Raw genomic sequence first — 20,303 nt, forward strand, 5'->3', positions numbered from 1 at the left:
TGCTATGATACTTTCGTGAGACAAAGGAGTTGCCAAGCAGTGTGATTTGAATTTGTTTTTGTTTTTTTATTGTTATTTTGTGAGGGATCACAGATGTTGGAGTAGAGTTTCCCTCACACACCATCTCATCTGTGTGAGTCACTGCGTTCTGTCTTGATCGCGCTGAATCCTTTCGCTAAGTCAAACTGGCGGCTTGCCCAAATTAACAACCTGAAAAAATTAGAGGGTCTCTTAGGTGTCTCTTAACCTGAGAATGGTGAAAGCCTACCTTTCCTCTCCAATCATTTCCCTCTCATCGTTTGCCCCTTATCGGCGTTTGTTGCAGTGCTACATATAATTATAATTGGTTTACAGGAAAAGAAAGGTGCAGCATCGGTCACACTTTCTCCGGGAAGTGTGAGTTTGGACGGTACATCATCGACCCTGTCGCGTGGCATTCCTTGGCGGGCGTTCAAGTGTGGGATTGCAGATGGCAGGAACACTAATCAAGAACCCATCTCGTGGAATCTCGAGAAATATAACAGATCTCGCTCAGAACTGTCGCGCACAGGATTTCGTTCCATAAGCCTAGAAAGGCTTTCATCTTAAAATGTATTCGCCTTCAGAGCAGTCACGCGGCCTGAATAGGAGTTTTCGAACTAAAGAACATCGTTCATAGAAATTTCTTCCCCAACGAAAATTTGATAAAGGTTTATTCCGTTCCACTGTTGTCATCGGCGACGGTCGGAATGATTGTATTTGCGTTATTTCTTTGTCCGAAGCTGTCTTCTAACTTTCTAGGGATAAGTGAAGCTAGTTATTCTTGAGGAGATTCCATATAGCGTTTTTCACGAGATATTCGCCATCACTGCGCAAAGCCCGGCATTCTTGAGCGGCTGGTCCATTAGGTTATTGCTCGCAGTAATGTCGGTAGGTGTGCCACTGCCGCAGTGTTTCGTGACGAGCACTGCGAAAGTGCTCAGGGCCTACCATTGTGCGCGTCTTGCCCTCCACGCGCTTCTAACAAGGCATGCTTGCTTCCGCCGTTCGTTACTGGTATTTTACATTCAGATCACAGCGGTACTTCTCATTGGGGCCTCTGCTTTTTTTTTTTTTTTTTTTTTTTGCTGCTGCTGCTGTTTTTACTTTGTGTCAGGTTCACAGCGCAGCCGCCCGACACCTCCTGTCTCATACTGCTCATTTCTTGCTTCAACCTCCGTTTTTCCTCGCCCATGTCCTTGGCCATGCTGCTTCATCAGCCCCACTGATCTGTCCTCCGCTGTTGTATCAACTCGATAACAATGCAGCGCATCGGCTGGCCTGCTCCTCTGCTGGTAACAGTGCCATTTGTAGCCGGATGCGTTGGCATTATTTTTGTGTGTTCCTGATCTAAAAAGTTCCTGGACCCAAACTTATGCACCAGCGATTACAACGAATGGGCAAAGACTGGGGACCAGGCGAGGAATAAAGAATGACACCGCCGTTGTCGTCGTCTTTTCTCTCCGTCTTCTACGTTCGTCCTTGCTGTTTTGCGGCTCATAAATTATGCCCTGCGGCAACTGCGTGTACCTACACGCTGAGGGTCTACTTCGCTTCTCGTGAAGTGCCGACATTTCGGGCTGAATTATTCCTGGCACTCTCTACAGGTTTACCAACGGTGTTATACGTGGGATAATAGCTCGTTAGTTAACGAGAACAATATGGTTCGCGTCAATTGATCAAGAGGCCTCTCCTGTTCGCATCGTGTCGGCGGTCGAATCTTGCTATCAGCGCTTGCTATCTCCTTGCATCATATTGAAGTCAAGCGCTTTCTCTAAATCACTCTCACCCTCTTGATTTATGGGCATTGTTTTCGAGGCATGTAACCATGACATTCGAGAGTGGGTTTTCCTTCACAAAGATGTCTTGATGGGTCTTGTATATACTACCACATAACATGCACGAGACTGCAATACCTTGCACATGCTTATAGCACACTTTCAAAGCATTGAGATAAAACACAGCTTGTAACGACGCTTATTTTGCTGATCCCATTCATTTCTTTCTTCATTTATTTTCGCCGCATTCTCGTGGATCATGCGAGAGTGAATCACGTATTTTCAAAGGGTGATGGTGACCTTTAACTACATTTGCATACGCCTGCTAGATATGACAAAGCCGACATTAACACTGCGAACAGGGCCACTTCCTTAGAATGAAACTTAAAACATCAAACATCTCATCCTAGCAACGCGAATAAGCTGGTAGAAGGCTACGAAAAATTGACACGTGACTGACAAATATGCTGCGAGTTCAGCGCTTTCTGACATTTTCCTCTCGCTACCAATTTAGAACAGTAGCGAACGGCGATATTATATCATGGCAAGTTCACGGGCAGCCGTGAACTAAAGAACCACCGTCCAGCGGGGCTTATCGTGTGCACAGGGGCTCTTGAGCACACACAAAACACTGTGAGGCCGGCCAACGTCTTTCGCGCGTCTACCGCACCAAAGCACCCGACTGGAGGGTGGGGCAGGAAACCGCAACACGAACCAGCTAGTCAAACATAATAGCGTGGCTGCCTGCACATTTCCAATGAATAGGTATCACTACACGTGTAAATACCTAATAGAGCCTCGCCCAAACACCAGCGCACAAACACACGAGTCTCATCGACATTAAATAAATACACCAGTGCAGGTTAAAATAATGGCCAAGACGTCTTCAGCAAAACATTCCGCAAAATAGGCGTTTGTTTTTTAACAACACAGAGGAACATCCCTTGAAATGGGTGATAAACTAATTAGCCAGTTGTTAGCGACTGTGCACCGAAGTGAAGCTTATGAGTAGGCGGCATTATTAGAGCACCGCGCTTCATCAGCTTGCCTATTATACTGCAACGTTGCCGTTTAGACTTCCTTGCACGGCACGTCGAAGCCGGCAGATACCAGCGTAACAAAGCAGCCGATTAAACGCTGGTGCTGTCGGACCGTAAAAGAACAAGAACGACAGACATCAGACTGGCGGGACAGGTCACCTGCTCAAATGAAGGACATAAGAAGCGGCGAACTTGCCTACATCGGACAAAACAGTTTTTTTTTTTCTGCTGAAGACACTGACCCATGGTATCCAGGCTCGTTTCAAACCACTCTGCAGGCACATCAAATTTACAGAAAATTGGTTTCACAAATCAAGACAGCAATGTTGGCGGAATACTGCACAGAAAGCCAACCTATTCCAAGCATAACTGCAGGCAGGAGGGTTGCGCTAGAGGTAGTTCGATCAAAGCTGTTTTATCTTATCTTATCTCACTTTATTTTGTCTTAAGCGGCGGCCTAAGATAAGAGATGCCAGCCGAGTTGTCTGAGGTATGTTCAGTATCAGTGGCAGAGTTGCAGTTTATCGTCGCACGCAATCATTCCACAAAGCATGCAGTGCCATTCAACGCAATGTATGTACAAGGAAGACGACTTTTAAAAAAGCAATGAGAAGAAAAAGGCATCATTTACAACGCAGCATTCGGGCGCTAAATATTCAGGCACCTGAAAAAAACAAAAAAGAAAACTGGAAGGAAGAGTTGATCCCGAAATAAAAAACGACAATGGACAAACCAAGAGCACTACATGCGCACATTGCGGAGAAAAGTAGAAGTGTCTGATCCACAAATGCCCCGAGAAATGCTTTCGTCTGATTGCCGTCAACAGCAAGATTCTTAGATTTGCACGACCTTTACACGCATGACTAATGACACAAAGATGAACGGCGAGAAACAAGCGACGGGGTGAGCAACTCTGGCTAGACTTTCCGGCGAACAAGCTCCAGTGTCATTCTGCGCGGTACAATATACCTGAAAGCTCGTGGGCAGATGAGCGTCGGTCGCCGATGACAGCAATATACGCTCGCGATCACGCCGTTGTACGGATACAGACTTGTTGTGGACTCTTTGAGAGAGGGAAGGCACCGCTCTGCTCGCCCTCTGTGCCGACAGCTGCTCGGAGTCGTTGCGGACTGACCTGTGTGTCTCAGGTCATAAATTGAAACTGGTCAGTCGCCAACTCTGGGAGCGCGGATACGAAACTTGCCAGCGACGTCAGTGTTTGCCGTCCTACTACCTCGGAACTGCTGCGGTCTTGCTCACTTCGACGTCGCCGGCACCTCAGCCTTCAAAGCTAACTTATTGAGAATGTGGCTGAAGGACTGCGCGCTTCAGGAAGGCACGCCGTTGTGTTGGCAGACACGGTTAAGCACGTTCCTTCGTTCGTCGTTCGTTCGTTCATTCGTTCGCAATATGGTTTAAATAAGGTGGCACTACTTTATTAACTAACTGCACCCTAGTAGAGCTGGAAATGTACTATACAGACGCTCAGCAGAGAGCGTGGATAAGTAATCCCAAACTTCCACTTTTTCACGGCATAAAATGTTGATACTGAAGTCCGCAAATAAAACAGATTTAGTCCACACAACTCCAGTGCCGCAAAGTTTCACTAAGCTCTACAAGAAATCTTGGAAGGCTACACTAGGGCAACCGATAATGTGATAACAGGTGCGCAGAAAACGACCGCTTACACAGTATGACCAACAGAGTTTCCGCATGCACAAAACAAGCATCAGCGCAGTGTAACAAAATGTGCGCAATAGCCCTGAGAGGTGAACGTATCGAGGGAAGCCTGAGAAGCATCGATTTCTGTTACCACAAAAACGTCTGAAATGGCAGATGCCGACTCAGCTGTAAACTCTTCCCAGTATTTACGCAGACTAATAATATTCACACTCACAGCAGGGAAACTGCCTTCAGAATTGGATCAAAACTCTTTTTTTTTATTAGAATCCGGTAGTTTCCTGAATGAAAAACACATGCTGGGTAAACATTGTTTTCCAGGTCTCCTTGTTTAAAGGGTCCAACTAGAGGCGTTGTTTGATTCTTGCTCACAAATTCACAAAAATGTCCTACTTTCATCCAATAAAATTTCTAGCCTTCCTCCCATGCCTTCGTTTTTGCCTTCCAGAACAGTGGGAATGACTTCTGCTTATGAGTTGATTCAGCTCTTCGCGTGCTTCAAATTATTTTCCCTTACAAACCACTGAAGTAAAGCGAACCAAGACCTCAGGTGTGCCGTTAACTTTCGTTTCCAGGCGGTGTGCAGCCGCATGGTCGTCAGACGCCAAGCCTGCCAATTTCAGTATCGAAGCCGGTTGCATGAGTGTTTCTTTAATATTTCGCTGCTATTATCTGGCAGAAAATGAATTTCGAGATTGTTTCGCCTGCCGTGCTGCTCAGTTTCATAATAAAAGTATTAAAGTATTAATCAATCTTTATTTTAATGCGCGCCGGAACAATCATACGGTCTTGCTACTTCAGCACACATAATAATAAATAAAACACACACACACACACACACGCGTTTCACAAATACAGATGAAAAAAAAAAAAAAACAAAAGAAGAAATAGGTAACACATGACATTTAATTTAGAATAAATAAGTAACGCACAGAATGAAATCAATGAGGAGCCTGTCTTGAAGAACTTATCACAACTAAGCATTCAAAAGACAGAAAGAACAAAATATAGTCAAATACAATGAATAAATACAATCCCTGAAAGCGATATCTAGTACGAATGCTCAGTGTTAAGATTAAAATATCAATAAAAACAGGCGACAACAATTCGCAGACCACAAATACTATTAAACAGGAGGAAATGCGCAAGGGAAACAAATACAAAATGCTTGAAGAAAAAGAAGTAGAAGAATCTTTGCCCTCAAGGACGGGGGGAGTAATGAAATTTTACCTGTACAGAACTATGCCTGCAAATATTACGCACATAGCAGAGATTGCCAATAGTGGCTAATGAATGACATTAGCTGTGCTCGTTGTTGCTCGTCGATGACCCGGTTTGTACTCAGTAAGTTTTCTGTTACCAAGACGCATTTCAGGCGAGCATTTGGGAGCTTTTTCATCTAGCTCAAAAGAAAGTAGAAAAAGAAAGATAGCTCAAAAGCAGCAAAATAAAGATAACTTTGCGCTTTGCACCAAGGTTATCTCTCTATAGTTGTGCTCTAGAAAAATATGTTCTCGGAAAATGGACGCTTTGCGCTAATTTCCCTAGAGCACATCATTTGTAGGAGCACATCATTTGTAAGTTAGAAATTTCAATTTGAAGTGTGCAGGCTTGATGCGTTTCACAATGTGGCTGCCTTGTAACTGCTCTTGTCATAAGCATTTCCCGATTGAGAAACTTCTGATCAACACGCTACAATTAACCTTTGCATATAAACCACGAATCACAGTGATGTGCACTTTTCCAAACACAGCAGAGCCACGAATCTCCGTCTTGTGCTATCATCATCTGTTTTGGCTTGGCTTGGCTTGACTGGCAGCTGCGACTGCGATAGTGGCGCAAGTGTATCTGTGGCGCAAGTGTGGCGCAAGTGTATAAAAGCGGAGTGCGAGAATAAACGGGGGTCATTTTCGTCGTCTGGGAGCGCGGTGTCTAGACTGCTTTCTCAGGCAGCGTTCCGGCGCGGGTGCAGCGGCGCCCCCCCCCCCCCCCCCTGCCTGGGCTAACACGACATGGTGTCAGAAGTGGCCGTCTACGACATGATGTCAGATGGTCAAGAATCTTCCCACTGAGCCAGGCACCTGACATCCACGATGTCGAAGACGCCTTCAATGCGGCTGCATGGACTGCAGCAACCGCCACCGCTGGACTTTGACCACACGTCAGAGTGGCCGGCGTGGATCGAACATTTCGACGACTTCCGATAGGCAACGGGACTCAACGAATGCTCCGGGGAGGCTCAGGTACGAACGCTGTTGTACACAATGGGGAGGCAAGCTCGTGACATATTCAAGACGTTTTCACTATCTGACGAAGACGCCAAGAACTATGAAACCGTAAAGAAAAAGTTCGACGGGCACTTTGTAAAAGAGAGGAACATCGTGTATGAAAGCGCCTGTTTTCACAGACGCGTACAAATGCCAGGAGAGTCGGTAGACCAGTTCGTCACTGCGCTACACGGCTTGGCGGAACGTTGCGACTACGGTGAACTAAGAGAACGAATGATCCGAGACAGACTCGTTGTCGGGCTCCGCGACGCAAAGCTCTCGGAAGCTTTGCAAATGGATTCTCAGCTCACGCTGGCTTCGGCGCTGTCGAAGGCTCGCTTAAAGGAAAGCGTCCAACAGCAGCAAAGTACTCTACGAGGACAACACAGCCATCAGTCATCGGAAATTCGTGACCAGGACCCCAATGTGGACGCGGTGGTTCAACAGAGGCACAAGGGACGTCTGCATGGGCAACGAACGCCGGAGGTGCGGCAGCATGGGCAACGAACGCCGGAGGTGCGGTGTCCTTTCTGCAGTGGCGACGCCCACCCCAGGACAATGTGCCCAGCCAGAGCTTCCAAGTGTCTCCACTGTGGCAAGAAGGGACATTTCGCAAAGGCCTGCTTGAAGAAAGCAACGGCTTCCGCTCAACGAAAGGTACGCGTCTCAGCGGTCAACCAGAAAACTGGAGAGCTACGCGTCTCAGCGGTCAACCAGGAAACTGGAGAGACTTTCGTGGGATCAATAGATGCATGCAGAAAAGCGCGATTTGTTCAGGTGCGCATTAATTCTGTGCCCATTTTTGCAAAGGTTGACTCAGGTGCTGAAGTGTCAGTATTACCATCAACGTTTCCGGGATTACCGTCCCGACTGGTAAAAACCGATGAAATCTTGCAAGGTGCAGGAGGCAGTAAGCTTAACGTACTAGGCAAATTCGTAGCAGAGATCGCATGGAAAGAGAAAACTGTGTATCAAACATGCTACGTTGTCAGTCCGTTACGCGACGCCCTTCTAGGATTACCTGCACTTGAGGTCTTAGGTATCGTGAAATTTGCAGACGCGGTCGACTCGGGAAACCTGCAGTACGAGACGCGTTTTCCAGAAATGTTCCGCGGTCTAGGTACGATGCCAGGGCAGTACACCATCAGGCTACAAGCTGGCGCTATCCCGCATGCCATAAGCGCTCCACGCAGGGTACCAATTCCCCTGAGGGAGTCCCTGAAGCGCGAAATAGATAAAATGGAGCGGTTAGGCATAATCAGGAAAGTGGATGGGCCCACCGAATGGTGCGCCGGAATAGTTCCGGTAGTGAAACCCTCAGGCGACTTGAGAGTTTGCGTAGACCTCACTAAATTGAACAAATGCGTAGTTCGAGAGCGATTTACGTTACCAACTGTGGATCAAGCTCTAGGGTCACTGTCGGGAGCGAAATGGTTTTCAAAGCTCGATGCCAACTCAGGCTTCCACCAGGTGCGACTTAGTAAAGACTTGGAAGAGCTAACCACGTTCTTAACACCCTTCGGTAGGTACTGTTTCACGCGACTACCCTTTGGAATTACCTCCGCTCCGGAGTACTTCCAAAAGAGAATGTCTGAGATATTAGGTGGCCTGCCGGGGGTCGTTAATTTCATGGACGATGTCCTAGTGTTTGGCGAAAGCAAAGCTCAACACGATGAGCGCTTAAGTAACGTGATCACACGCCTAGCAAGGGCAAATGTGACATTAAACAAAGAGAAATGCTTATTCGGGGTTAGGCAAGTGCGTTTTTTGGGTCACATTCTGAATGAGGAAGGTATTCATCCTGATCCAGCGAAGGTCAGTGCTATAAAGGATTTGAGAGCACCCAGAAACGTTACTGAGCTTAGAAGCATTTTGGGCATGGCGAATCATTTGGGCCGCTTCCTGCCACATTTAGCCCAAGTGTCTGCTCCCATGCGTGTTCTTTTGCACAAGGATAGGGACTGTGTCTGGGACAGCAATCAGGAAAAAGCGTTCCAAGAACTCAAAGAGCTCATTTGTTCAGCGCAATGCATGGCTTTGTACGACGCTTCGCTACAAACCACTCTTTCAGCTGACGCATCGTCTTTCGGTCTGGAAGCAGTTTTGTTTCAAAAGCAAAAAGACGGGCAACGCAGACCAGTTGCATTCGCTTCTAGTTCGCTCATCAAAACCGAGCAACGGTACTCCCAGATCGAAAAGGAGGCACTGGCGTTGACGTGGGCAGCGGAAAAGTTTGATGAATATATACGTGGTCTGGAAGTTGTTTTTGAAACTGACCACAAGCCCTTGGTGTCGCTGTTGGGTCACATGGCAATCGATGCTATGCCGCCAAGAATTCAACGTTTTCGTCTGCGCCTGATGCGATACAGTTTTTCTGTATTATATGTACCAGGCAAATCGCTAACCACTGCTGATACTCTTTCAGGTTCGCCGTTAGCTCGTACGAAAGTGGAAAGCTGTTTACCTGTCTCAGAGGTAACCGCTTACTCGAAAGCTTGTTTACTGGGTTTAGAAACAGGCGACGATTTCTTGAAAAGAGTAAAAGAAGGTCAAGCAAAAGACGAAGTGTGTCGAAGCTTGCGCACAGTGTGCAAAAAAGGGTGGCCCAGGAAACAAAATGTTCCCTGTTATCTTCTGCCATACTGGCAGGAACGTGCATGCATTACTTTGGTGAACGGGTTTCTGCTCAAAGGTATGAGGCTTATCATTCCTCAGACCCTTCGCAAGGAAGCGCTAAGCAAACTGCATGACGGTCACCAAGGCATCTCGCGATGCCGCAGTGTGGCTAAAGGTTCTGTCTGGTGGCCGGGACTTAGCACTGAGATAGCGTCATTCGTGAAACAGTGCAGCGTTTGCGCGATGCATGCGCCAGAACAGATCGAACCGATGATTGCATCGCCAACGCTCTCTTTTCCTTGGGAGAGAGTAGGGGTCGATCTGTTTCAAATTCAGGGACGGCAATATCTTGTCGTAGTAGACTATCTTTCGCGATACCCAGAGATTGCCATTCTTCCGTCAACAAAGTCTGCTACCGTGATAAGCCGAATGAAAAGCATGGCATTCCCGAGTGTGTGGTGACCGACAATGGTCCCCAATTTGTCAGTGCCGAGTTCGAGAAATTTGCAAAACTGTATGGCTTCCGTCATGTCACCTCGAGTACAAGGCACCCCAGGGAAACGGGGAAGTCGAACGTATGGTAAAGACGGTTAAGAATCTCATTCTAAAATCGGACGACCCTTACTTAGCCTTGCTGGCTTATAGGGCCACGCCTGGTGTTTTGAACGTCAGCCCAGCGGAGATACTGATGGGTAGAAGGCTTAGGACGAGAGTCCCAATGCTGCCTTCGCACCGCAATCCGGGACAATGCTGTCTGCAAGAAGCGGCAGCCAAGGACCGTAAAGTCAGAAAGGAGCAAAGCCGCCACTTCGACCGACGTCACCGGTCTAAAAATCTCCCAAAGCTGGAAGCAGGTGATGTGGTGTGGGTGACTGATCTCCGTACCAAAGGTACAGTGCTCGGAGCAGCACCACAGCCGCGTTCATACCGTGTTCAAACGGAAAACGGGGTTGAAGTCCGTCGAAACAGGAGAATGCTTAACCGTCTCCCAAAAGACCGGGTAGATAGCGGGAACTACGAATTTCCGGATAGTCAGGAACAGCCCAGCAGGGCCGGATTGGTAACTGGAGTAGACAACCAATTTGACGAAGCTCCGGAAGCTTTGGTGCCTCTAACTCAGACGGAGACTGACGGTGGCAATTCTCAAGCTAGAATTGTAACTACGACCAGATTTGGAAGAGTTGTTCGCAAACCCATAAGGCTGGGCGTGGACGACTGATGCTTGGAGTGACTGTGTTCGGTCGTGTTTTCTTGGGTGTGTTCCAATGTTATTTTGAAGTGTATGCATGTAAAGTTAATAGTGCTTGAAAAGGGGGATGTGCTATCATCATCTGTTTTGGCTTGGCTTGGCTTGACTGGCAGCTGCGACTGCGATAGTGGCGCAAGTGTATATGTGGCGCAAGTGTGGCGCAAGTGTATAAAAGCGGAGTGCGAGAATAAACGGGGGTCATTTTCGTCGTCTGGGAGCGCGGTGTCTAGACTGCTTTCTCGGGCAGCGTTCCGGCGCGGGTGCAGCGGCGCCCCCCCCTGCCTGGGCTAACACGACACGTCTCCAACTAGAGCGACCTCGCAAAAAGAGCTTCGATTACATGTTCGCCTTATGGAAAAGAAACGAGTAAAGTTTTAAAAAAGTGACTTTTTGCACAGCTAATTCAAACTTGCGAGTGGCTCATGTAGGGGTGTCACAAAACACGACCACCTATCACATGTTTTCCAGCGCAGGAACCGTTTTAGCCCATACCTTATCCCACTTTTTTCAGAACCGTAGCACCGAAAGACTGCGTAAATACTTAAGTCATAAGAGAGATTTAGCTTACCGCGATCCGCTACGGTGATTCGCCACCCCGCGTTCTATTGCGCATGCCCAGATCCCCTTGACGCCGATAGATGGCGCCACATATTTGATGCCGGCACATAGACCTGCCACGTCAGGACCAATCAGCTTGTGCGCCCCCCACGCGCGGTAGAGGGTCGCGGATCACGGTAAGCTAAATCTCTCTATAGCCGCACGGCATGCGGGGCTCTTAGCACGGGTTCTAGAACTTTTTTTTTTTTAGTTTACAGCAGGATCATTCTTCAACAGAGACACAGATAGCCTGCGACGCAGGCTGGCTGAGTATTTCTTGCTGCGACTGACGTACAAAGTCTAGTCCGGGCGATACTCACGTGCGGGTATAGAAGGAGCACGAGCAACAAGAAGGCCAGGCCCAGCATCACCAGCGCGGCCAGCAGGGCGAGCAGCAACGAGTGCCGCAGCCGGCCTGAGTAACGCCGCCGAAGGTCCGACAGGTCCACACTGCCGGGTCCCATGTCCGGCCGGGCCACGTCGGTGCCGGCCCCGTCGGGGTCCGCGGCGCGCGTCGCCAGCGCGTCACCCAGGGTACCGTGCAGGCCCTGCGCACAGCGAAGGACACAGGCTGTCAAGCCCCAGCGCTGTGCCAGCACCACCACCGGAAGAGGAATGGGGCAGTAGACGCAAATTCTTAGACGCAAGCATCTTTTTTCCGGCTAACAAAACCCTCCGCTCTTTTTAACCCGCTCGCTATCTTTGGACGTGACATGTCCTGAAGCAAAACGAACACCGAGAAAAATAAGATGTATATGGAATCTGGAAGAGAACTTGCTATATAATATACATAGCGTCTGCAGAGTGTTTGGCATACCCCATCGCATCAACACCTCATGCCATGCAAGACATCTACCAGCACCAGCATGTCCGTCTTTCCATAACAGCGCCAAGCTTCGCTGCCGCTTCCACAAGATGCATGTTCTTTCGACTGTCTTGAACATGCTGCGACTCCTTGTTACCCCCAAACGGTGATAAACGCAGAAACACATTTATACCCCTGTCGAAAATTCTTCATGGACAACGTTTAGCGGCAGTTCAGGGTTTCCAAAAGGCCTGCATGCGCTGCTAAATACAACAATAAAACGTCCAATAATTCCCAATTACAGAAAGGCAATGACACGACATGAAATTCGATAAGCCTTACTAATGAATTTTTCTCCTCACTGAGTAGGACACACTCGTAAGCTATGCGAGGAGCCTATGCATTGTATTTCTTTTTCGAAATCACAGAGCTGCTTAATATGTGCAGAGCAGGATTGGACCATGAGATGTTTGTCATGAACATCGTTCCCGGGCTTAGCCGCAAAATCCTGAGGCGGATTTACTAGGATATCACCGGTCACGAACCTCATCAGCAGCACCAACGCACCCATAATACCAGTAGCAGCGATTTTTTACTTATTCGCTTCTGTGACCCTGTAAAAACTAATCCTTCCTTCTCTTCGTGCACTCGACGCCCGAAGAATCATTGTGCACACGCACTATTCTGCCCAGCGGTATCAGAAGCCCGAGGCCCGAATCCACTTCCATCCTGTTGTGAGTCCGTGCATTTTGCGCTTACTATTCATACTTTTAATCCGGAAGCTTATTAAAATGAAATATCTCCTTTTCGAGCAGTGGCACTTCATCTCTTGAGGTTCAGTTATTGCATATACGTGAGAGGATAACCAAGGCCCTCAGCGCTGTTTTATTTTAAGAATAATTCTTTTTTTGCGACTCACCTCTCGGCAAAACAATGTGGCGAGTTAAAACCTCGACAGCGCGCGATAATTAATTACAGCCAGCGGCGGGATCCTTTCGTTTTGACCTTGATGGGGTTGCTACCAGTTAAACTCCCATTTTATTGGCGCCTTCTGTAGCGGCCTCTTTTTTGGCATATCGACAAAGAAATGGGCCCAAGTAGAACCATGGTTTTACCGAAGCGACAAGAAAGAAAGCATCTTTAAGTGAATACATCATACTTTCTCAGCGACAAAAAATAGAAAAGAAAAACGGGATGAGAAAGAAAAAAAATGAACGCCACTTCTGTAACTCGGCAGCAGCATTATTTGCTTTGAGATCTCCTAAGATTGACGAGCTGCCGACTGGGGACGTCTTTTTCGTCTGTTTGCTGTCTGAGAATTCAAACAGAACAGTGAAATTGCGCGGGTAGCTCTGGCTGCTTTTCGGTGCAGTGTCAATAACATCCTTCAATAGATGCCATCAAGCCCGGCTTTGACGTCCCGGCAAACCGAAACAGAAGAAAAAAAGAACCGAGCAAAGCAACTTACGCAGGGCCCATCTGAAGGAAAGAGCAAAGTTGTGACGACACAGTGTTTGCCACAATAATGCAAGGAGATAGCGAGGCAAGTGCTGTAAGATCAGCTCTACGTGTTCTCGCTCTGTGTGGTGCGGTTGTTGCTATCTGTGGAAGCAAAGAGGGAAGAATACACAATGAGGTGCTAAGCAGGATTCTGTTCTTTCTCAGGGGCGGGAAACGCCATCTCCTCTTTCCGCTCTTTCTCAAGCGTCCAAGCAAGGCGGCGTCTCGATCAAATATAGTAGAGGAATATGCAAGGCTATGAGTCTTACTCTTGCATACCATTATTTCTCTAATCGTTGAAAGGCTAGATTGTTATATCATTTGGCGAGTATGCCTTTCAGCGTAAGTTAAGGTGTGGGAACGGGGATAGCTAACCTAAAGTTAAAAAGTCAGTTTTAGCGACAAACCTCCAAGCCATAAATATAAACGGACATATGGGTTTACATATCCACCTGTTGATATCAGAGGCATAGTTTTATTGCCCAGGCATTGCCACCCATAGTCGGCCATGTCTGCCGAACTGCCACGAAATCGCGGCGAAATCGGCAGAAACCTTTCCATCGCCAATATACTCATGTGCCAGGCTCAAACATATCAATTCTCCGAGCGGGATTACAGCCAGCGCCAGAACGGTGCACATGGGAAAACTGACCTGACCCATTATACCACACAGTCATCGCCACGATAATGAGTGCAACTCTGCACTTGTAACTTGGTAACCTACACCCACTAACGCACTCCCAAGTTCATATGCAGTGTCCAATTGCGATCTTTCCTCCCTTCTTTCGCCATCATCCTTCGACATCCGTGTTGTTTTAACGCTTTGAAATATATCATACGTGCACCAACAAGCTCGCTACATTTCAGTCGTCCCTCACATCCCTTTCCGGTCGACGTTATTAATGCAGCTACCTTGAATAAGGCAACATTTAGGGCGCCTTTCCTTCCCCCATAAACGCATCCTTTGTTTTCCCTTCCTCTCGCGTATCGTTCGTTAGAACTTACAACGGCATACAGATAGCGTATTTTGAAGAACTTTGGCATACCAATGTCGCTGGCGGCGACACCAAACCAGTCACTATTGGAATTTGGTTGCATTTCATTCGAAGAAATACTGTACGCGAAAGCACCCTGGTGCTGAGATTTTGGTTCATGCTACAAATAGGTGATATATAAGCTAATCTCCCATATTGTTGGCTTGAGAATGTAAATTAACAAGATCAATGAATTCAGTAGTGCATCAAAAATATTTCACTCAATAGAGCCGCCACAAACTCGGTAAGTGAATCAATATTGTTGTAGATCGAAAACAGCGAAAAATTAATTCGAAGACCAGGGAGCACGATGAAGACTTTCTCCAGAACTGAAGCGCAGTACGCATAAGTCTTAATAAAGGAATATTTCAAATGACAAATTGATTTACCATATCATAAGTACTGATATAATGTGGACATTAGCCCAACCGAAAAACTATTTCCCTCTGAAAATACTGATTTTGTTTTCAGCACCCCCAGTTCTACATAACAAACTCTTCTTGCTGTTTAGGCCTTGGTTAAGAAGTAAAGTAGCCTATCTTCGTACTGTAAGCAACGGGCATACAAGCTGGACAGACCAGGTTGAAAACAGATTAAATGTGCGTACGTCGCAATTCATTAACGTGAAAAATTAATGTTCATTAAAATTTTTCTTTTTTTTTTTTGCCAAGGAAATAGTCATTCTGACATCAATATTCTGACGCCCTGCAGCGGTGGTTAAGTGCTTAAAGCCCTCGAATACTGAACCAAAGAACGGGGGATCGAATGCCGGCCTCAGTGACCGCTTTTCGATGGAGGCGAAAAGCAAGGCGCCCGTGTGCTGTGCGATGTCAGTGCACGTTAAAGAACCCCAGGTGGTAGAAATTTCTCAAGCCCTCCACTATGGCATCTCTCATATCCCCAGTCGCTTTGGGACGTTAAACTCTGTACAAATAAAGGAACCTAAACCAATATTCGCAGGAAGTAATTTTTTTCCGCTGCACTGGCCAGCCTGCACTGGCTCATGAGACAATAAATGCTTTCGCGTTTAAAAAGGAAACTTTTAAATAGTGTTAGCTTACTAACATTTACCGCCAGCCACACATTTCACCGTGACACTTGAAAGTCATTCTAGCGAACATTGCGAAATCTGCGATAAAAAACTGGCAATAAACAAGCCGGCAGCCTGAGAGCACGATCCATCACATCGTGCTGTACGGCTTCATTCTTTGCCGAAGTTTTTAATAAGGGCGGCAGCTGCTGATTCCAAACCACCGCGATAAACATAATATCGACTCTCTGGCGCAACCACATCCGGTTCGTTGCGACGACATTTAGCGCTGAGTAGCTACCTTCGGTTATTCCTCGCCGTCTCCATGAATTCCTTACGCGCCTCGAGATATGGGATTTGCATGTGGTCCCTCCTATAATGAGCCGACCGATGCCGCAAACTTAAAGCGGGAACTGAATCCTTTCAGTGTATGAACAATAGGAGCAGAAACCCACACCGACCGACAAATGCGAACGTGGAAGACTCGCGAACGCCTTTCATTCGGTTTCGAAAGTCCCATTCAACGCCTCTCCAGCAGGAACAAATACACGGCAAAGCTCCCAGCCTCTACAACTCGTTTGATGATAAACCGAAAAGGAAGGGAAAGATATAAATTGAACAGGCAGCGAGAATTGCAGCTTATGAACATAGCCCGCTCCTAGTGGCTGCTGTTTTTTGTTTTTGTTGGTTTGTTTTTTAACAACTATATAGCAACCTATTTATAGCATGCTAGTCGACACTGCCCGGTGTTACCTCACCTTCCTTTTCATTTTAGACTTAAAATAATTTAATATACCGTGCTAGAACTGTAAAGTTCCTCATTGTCGACCACAAAGCGCTAACTTTGTTATGCGCTAAAACAAAGAGAATTAATTAGAGAGATGCATAGAGAGAGAAATAACGAGATCGTTCAATTGATTAAAGAGACACCAAGAGGGGCATGTAATGTCAGGCTAGACTGTGAGATTAGCTTCCCCGAATAGAAAGTATAAGGTTTATATAAAAAAAAAAGTTTTATAAGCCAGGAATAATGTAAAAGGAAGTAAACGTGGAGTCACCATAAGCGGATCCATGTTCGCCGTCAGTAGGCATTTACCGTCAAACCGTCAAAACAGGAGATAGCAGCACAGTCAGCGTAGCCGCAATGTCGAGAGTGTCATAAACAGTTGCACGCTTCTAGGGTATACTCGTATATATACAGGCGGACGGTTCTTCCTTCAACCGTCGATTACTTTGTGCAGGCTGTAAGCATGATAATTGGCGTGTGTGTGTGTGTGTGTGTGTGTGTGTGTGTGTGTGTGTGTGTGTGTGTGTGTGTGTGTGTGTGTGTGTGTGTGTGTGTGTGTGTGTGTGTGTGTGTGTGTGTGTGTGTGTGTGTGTGTGTGTGTGTGTGTGTGTGTGTGTGTGTGTGTGTGTGTGTGTGTGTGTGTGTGTGTGTGTGTGTGTGTGTGTGTGTGTGTGTGTGTGTGTGTGTGTGTGTGTGTGTGTGTGTGTGTGTGTGTGTGTGTGTGTGTGTGTGTGTGTGTGTGTGTGTGTGTGTGTGTGTGTGTGTGTGTGTGTGTGTGTGTGTGTGTGTGTGTGTGTGTGTGTGTGTGTGTGTGCGCGCGCGCGCGCGCGTGCGCGTGCGCGTGCGTGTGAGTGCGTGTCGTCCAGAGCCAAGGAAGTCCAGCGCGGCTTAAAATCAGATCAAATAAGAATTGTAAAGCGAATGAACGCTTGTAAGATATTTCGTTACTTTTGCCAATATTCGCTCTAGCGACTATTCACGTCAAACAGCGAATCCCTCGGGGTGAAGCGATAGATAATGGAGTTAAAGCCGTAGGGTTCAAAAGGCGCCACACTGATCTCCTCCAGAAGGCACGCAACAGGAATTCAGTAATTTAACTTTGCGAGGGTCATGGTTTGCGTCTTGTAAAGTTGCATATTGCCAATGACGACTATGAAACTAGTGCTACGTCTCAGCATAGATATAAAAAGGAACGAGATTTATGATCCATGGCTTTCGATGTCGAGCGAGAAGGCAGAATTTTATAATCCCGCTTTAACCCCGTAATCCGTGTCGCTCAGTCTTGGAGGCCTTATATGCAAGAACATCATGAAATCCTCCGCACCAGGGATTGCGCCTTGGGGTTGAACACACCTTACCGCGCATGGAGATCGCGGCAGCATGGTGTTCAGTTTCGGAGTGAGTTCTGTTTTTAAAAGTAGTCGCGAAAGAAGACTACGACGTGCCCTATTCGAGCTTCTCGCATTCATCCAAAATCATTGCAGAACTTGAGATCGCCTTCAGTCCATGGATAGCTTCGAACTTGAAAAGTTTTACTCATTCACTGCATCAAAAAGCAGGGCAGTCGATACGGTACTCGAAACTTTTGAATATTTCTGTGCACAAGTACTTCATGCATGTACTGTCAGGTCTCATTTGGATTATTAAAAAGGTTCCCCAGCCCTCGTCTCATGCGTGCAGTGCGTGAGGAGCTGGCACGCATGGCAGAATTTTAGCGGTCGTTTTTTAGGGTGGGATGGTTCTAGCCTACAGTTTTGAAATAAAGCTAAGTCAGCATTAGCAGTACACGCACGTCTACGAGAAATAATATTGCCGATGATCACGTTAATTCCTGATGCGAAATTTGAGCGCAGCTCATCAGCTGTTCCAGCTTTTCGATAGATTGAAGTATGCGTTTCGGTTTGGGCGGTGCACATATCGAGAACCGCCGCCACCGATCGGGCGCTCTGATTGCCGCCGCACAGGGGTGACATTGGAGGAGCAGCGAAGAAAGCAATTAAGTTATCGGGAGGTCGCGGAAGGCAGCGCGTGGGCCGATATAGGAACGTTGCGCGACGAAGAGATAGTAGCAACTGATTGATGCCACTGACGCCGCTAGCGAGTCAAGCCAACGCGGCTCTGCGTTTTTGCTTAGGATGCACGCACCGTAATCCGCTGATGCTTAGCCGGCGCTTCGGCAACCGGAGTACACCGCCGCCGCACCAATCTCTTTCTCTATGGGAACGGCGCCAAAGAGCTGCGCTCTAAAACGTTGGGCCAGGTGATGTATATTCGCCAACATGATACCTGCATTACTTGCCGACATGTATAGTCGGCCGGCAGTCGACTACATTTGGCCGGACACTATCAGGATTATTTTCCGCTTACGGCATACCGGAAGAAAGGCCCGAGCGCAAAACTTGAGGGAGGGGGGTGGGGGAGGCAACACTCTAACTCAGTCTTGAAGGTATGACGCCAAAGCATTAAGGCACCCGTCCGCGGCTACCCTTGCGGATACTCGTTGGAGCACATGCACTTTACTAATCGCTTGATTACTAAGCCTCGCCTTGTGGCTCTGTTGTCTCAGAAATAGTCATCGGCATGCAGTCGTAAGCTACAAAAGTATATGACCAACCAGACTACAGTAAAATACCACTTGAACGAACGTCATTTAAACGAAGTATTCAGTTGTACGAACTTTATTAAATTTCCCCGCCGAAGCTCCATTAAACGCTGTGCAAATGCCCTTCATTTTAACGAAATTCAATTGTTGCTCATTTCAGTTCTACGAACATTTTCTATAACTTTATCCCGTGTTTCCCACGTCATACTTATTGAAACCAAAACAACGTGCACTTTTTACTGAATATTTTGATAAACATATTTTATTAGCGCGTGAAGAAAGCTGGCCGTCATCTAGCTCTAAGCTTAACTCGCTATCTAAACAAGCTTGTATCCAGCGGAATCACAGCTAGCTTTGCATGCGTAATTGAATCCACAGTCATAGCCACCGACAGCCACAACTTCAGCCCCACAAAGCTTCTTAGCTCCAAGAAAGGCGCACGTATGCATGCTGGTTAATTGTGATCTGCGGAAGGAATGATCTGGTTGGAGGAAATGAATGCCTCTGCTGCTCAGCAGACCGCTGTGCCGAAGGAGGTTCACGAGAACTTGCACACAGTGACTGAGGCCAAGACCACTGCAGTCCTAAGCTCAAAAGTGCTGCAAAATTTCACTTCAGTGAACTTTCACTTTAACAAACATTTTCCTAAGGTCCCTGGAAGTTCGTTCAAGTGAAGTTTCACTGTACACAGATATAAATCCCCTCTTAGCCAAGCCGTACGAACGTGCCTGGGTAGTCGATAGGGGTAGCGTGTCTGATCCGGAACGCAAGGGTTCAGGAAGTGCGATTTCCCTCACCCTCCCATTTGAAAGAAAAAGCCTGAATGTCTTGCCATATCAGCCGTGTCACGTGGTCGCGTCACGTCGCACAACACTACAACCAACCAGTGCCCGGCCATGTCAGCTGCCAATCACCATCTTGTCATAGTCATGCCTGTGATTTTTAGCTCATAACACCGACAACACCGACGCCGGATTTTCTTGAGAGCGAGTACTTAAACCTATCACGTTAAAAAATGTCATCCTCCCAACTGAATCTATCACAGGGTGAAAGACGACCCTCCTGGGACCATTATAGGTATAGAACGCATATTCGGTTTCAGTTTCAGTTTATTTCTTGCTACGGAGGGCAGCGGGCCCCGGGAAAAAAAGCCTCAGCTTGACAAGCTCCCGAGGCCCACAACGTTCAGAAACAGTGGCGCCATTGGTCACATGAAAACAAGAAAGACGCACATAACCCTAAGGAATAATTCCCAATCTATGGATGTACAGCGGAAACACAAAGTAAGCGCGCTATATAC

General features: G+C 47.2%; 1 protein-coding gene across 1 annotated transcript in view; it reads right to left on the reverse strand.

Annotated features, from left to right (window-relative positions):
* Ac76E (adenylate cyclase type 2 Ac76E) overlaps nucleotides 1-20,303 on the reverse strand; it is a 586,427-nt gene that overhangs the window by 359,296 nt on the left and 206,828 nt on the right. The window contains exon 2 of the mRNA XM_084588246.1: nucleotides 11,566-11,793. Within this exon, the coding sequence (XP_084444372.1) occupies nucleotides 11,566-11,709 (144 nt within the window). The 5' untranslated portion in view covers nucleotides 11,710-11,793. The remainder of the gene's footprint in view (nucleotides 1-11,565; nucleotides 11,794-20,303) is intronic.

Source organism: Amblyomma maculatum, chromosome 1 (genome assembly GCF_055883805.1).
Source record: "Amblyomma maculatum isolate TAMU_Amacu chromosome 1, ASM5588380v1, whole genome shotgun sequence".
Lineage (NCBI taxonomy): Eukaryota > Metazoa > Arthropoda > Arachnida > Ixodida > Ixodidae > Amblyomma > Amblyomma maculatum.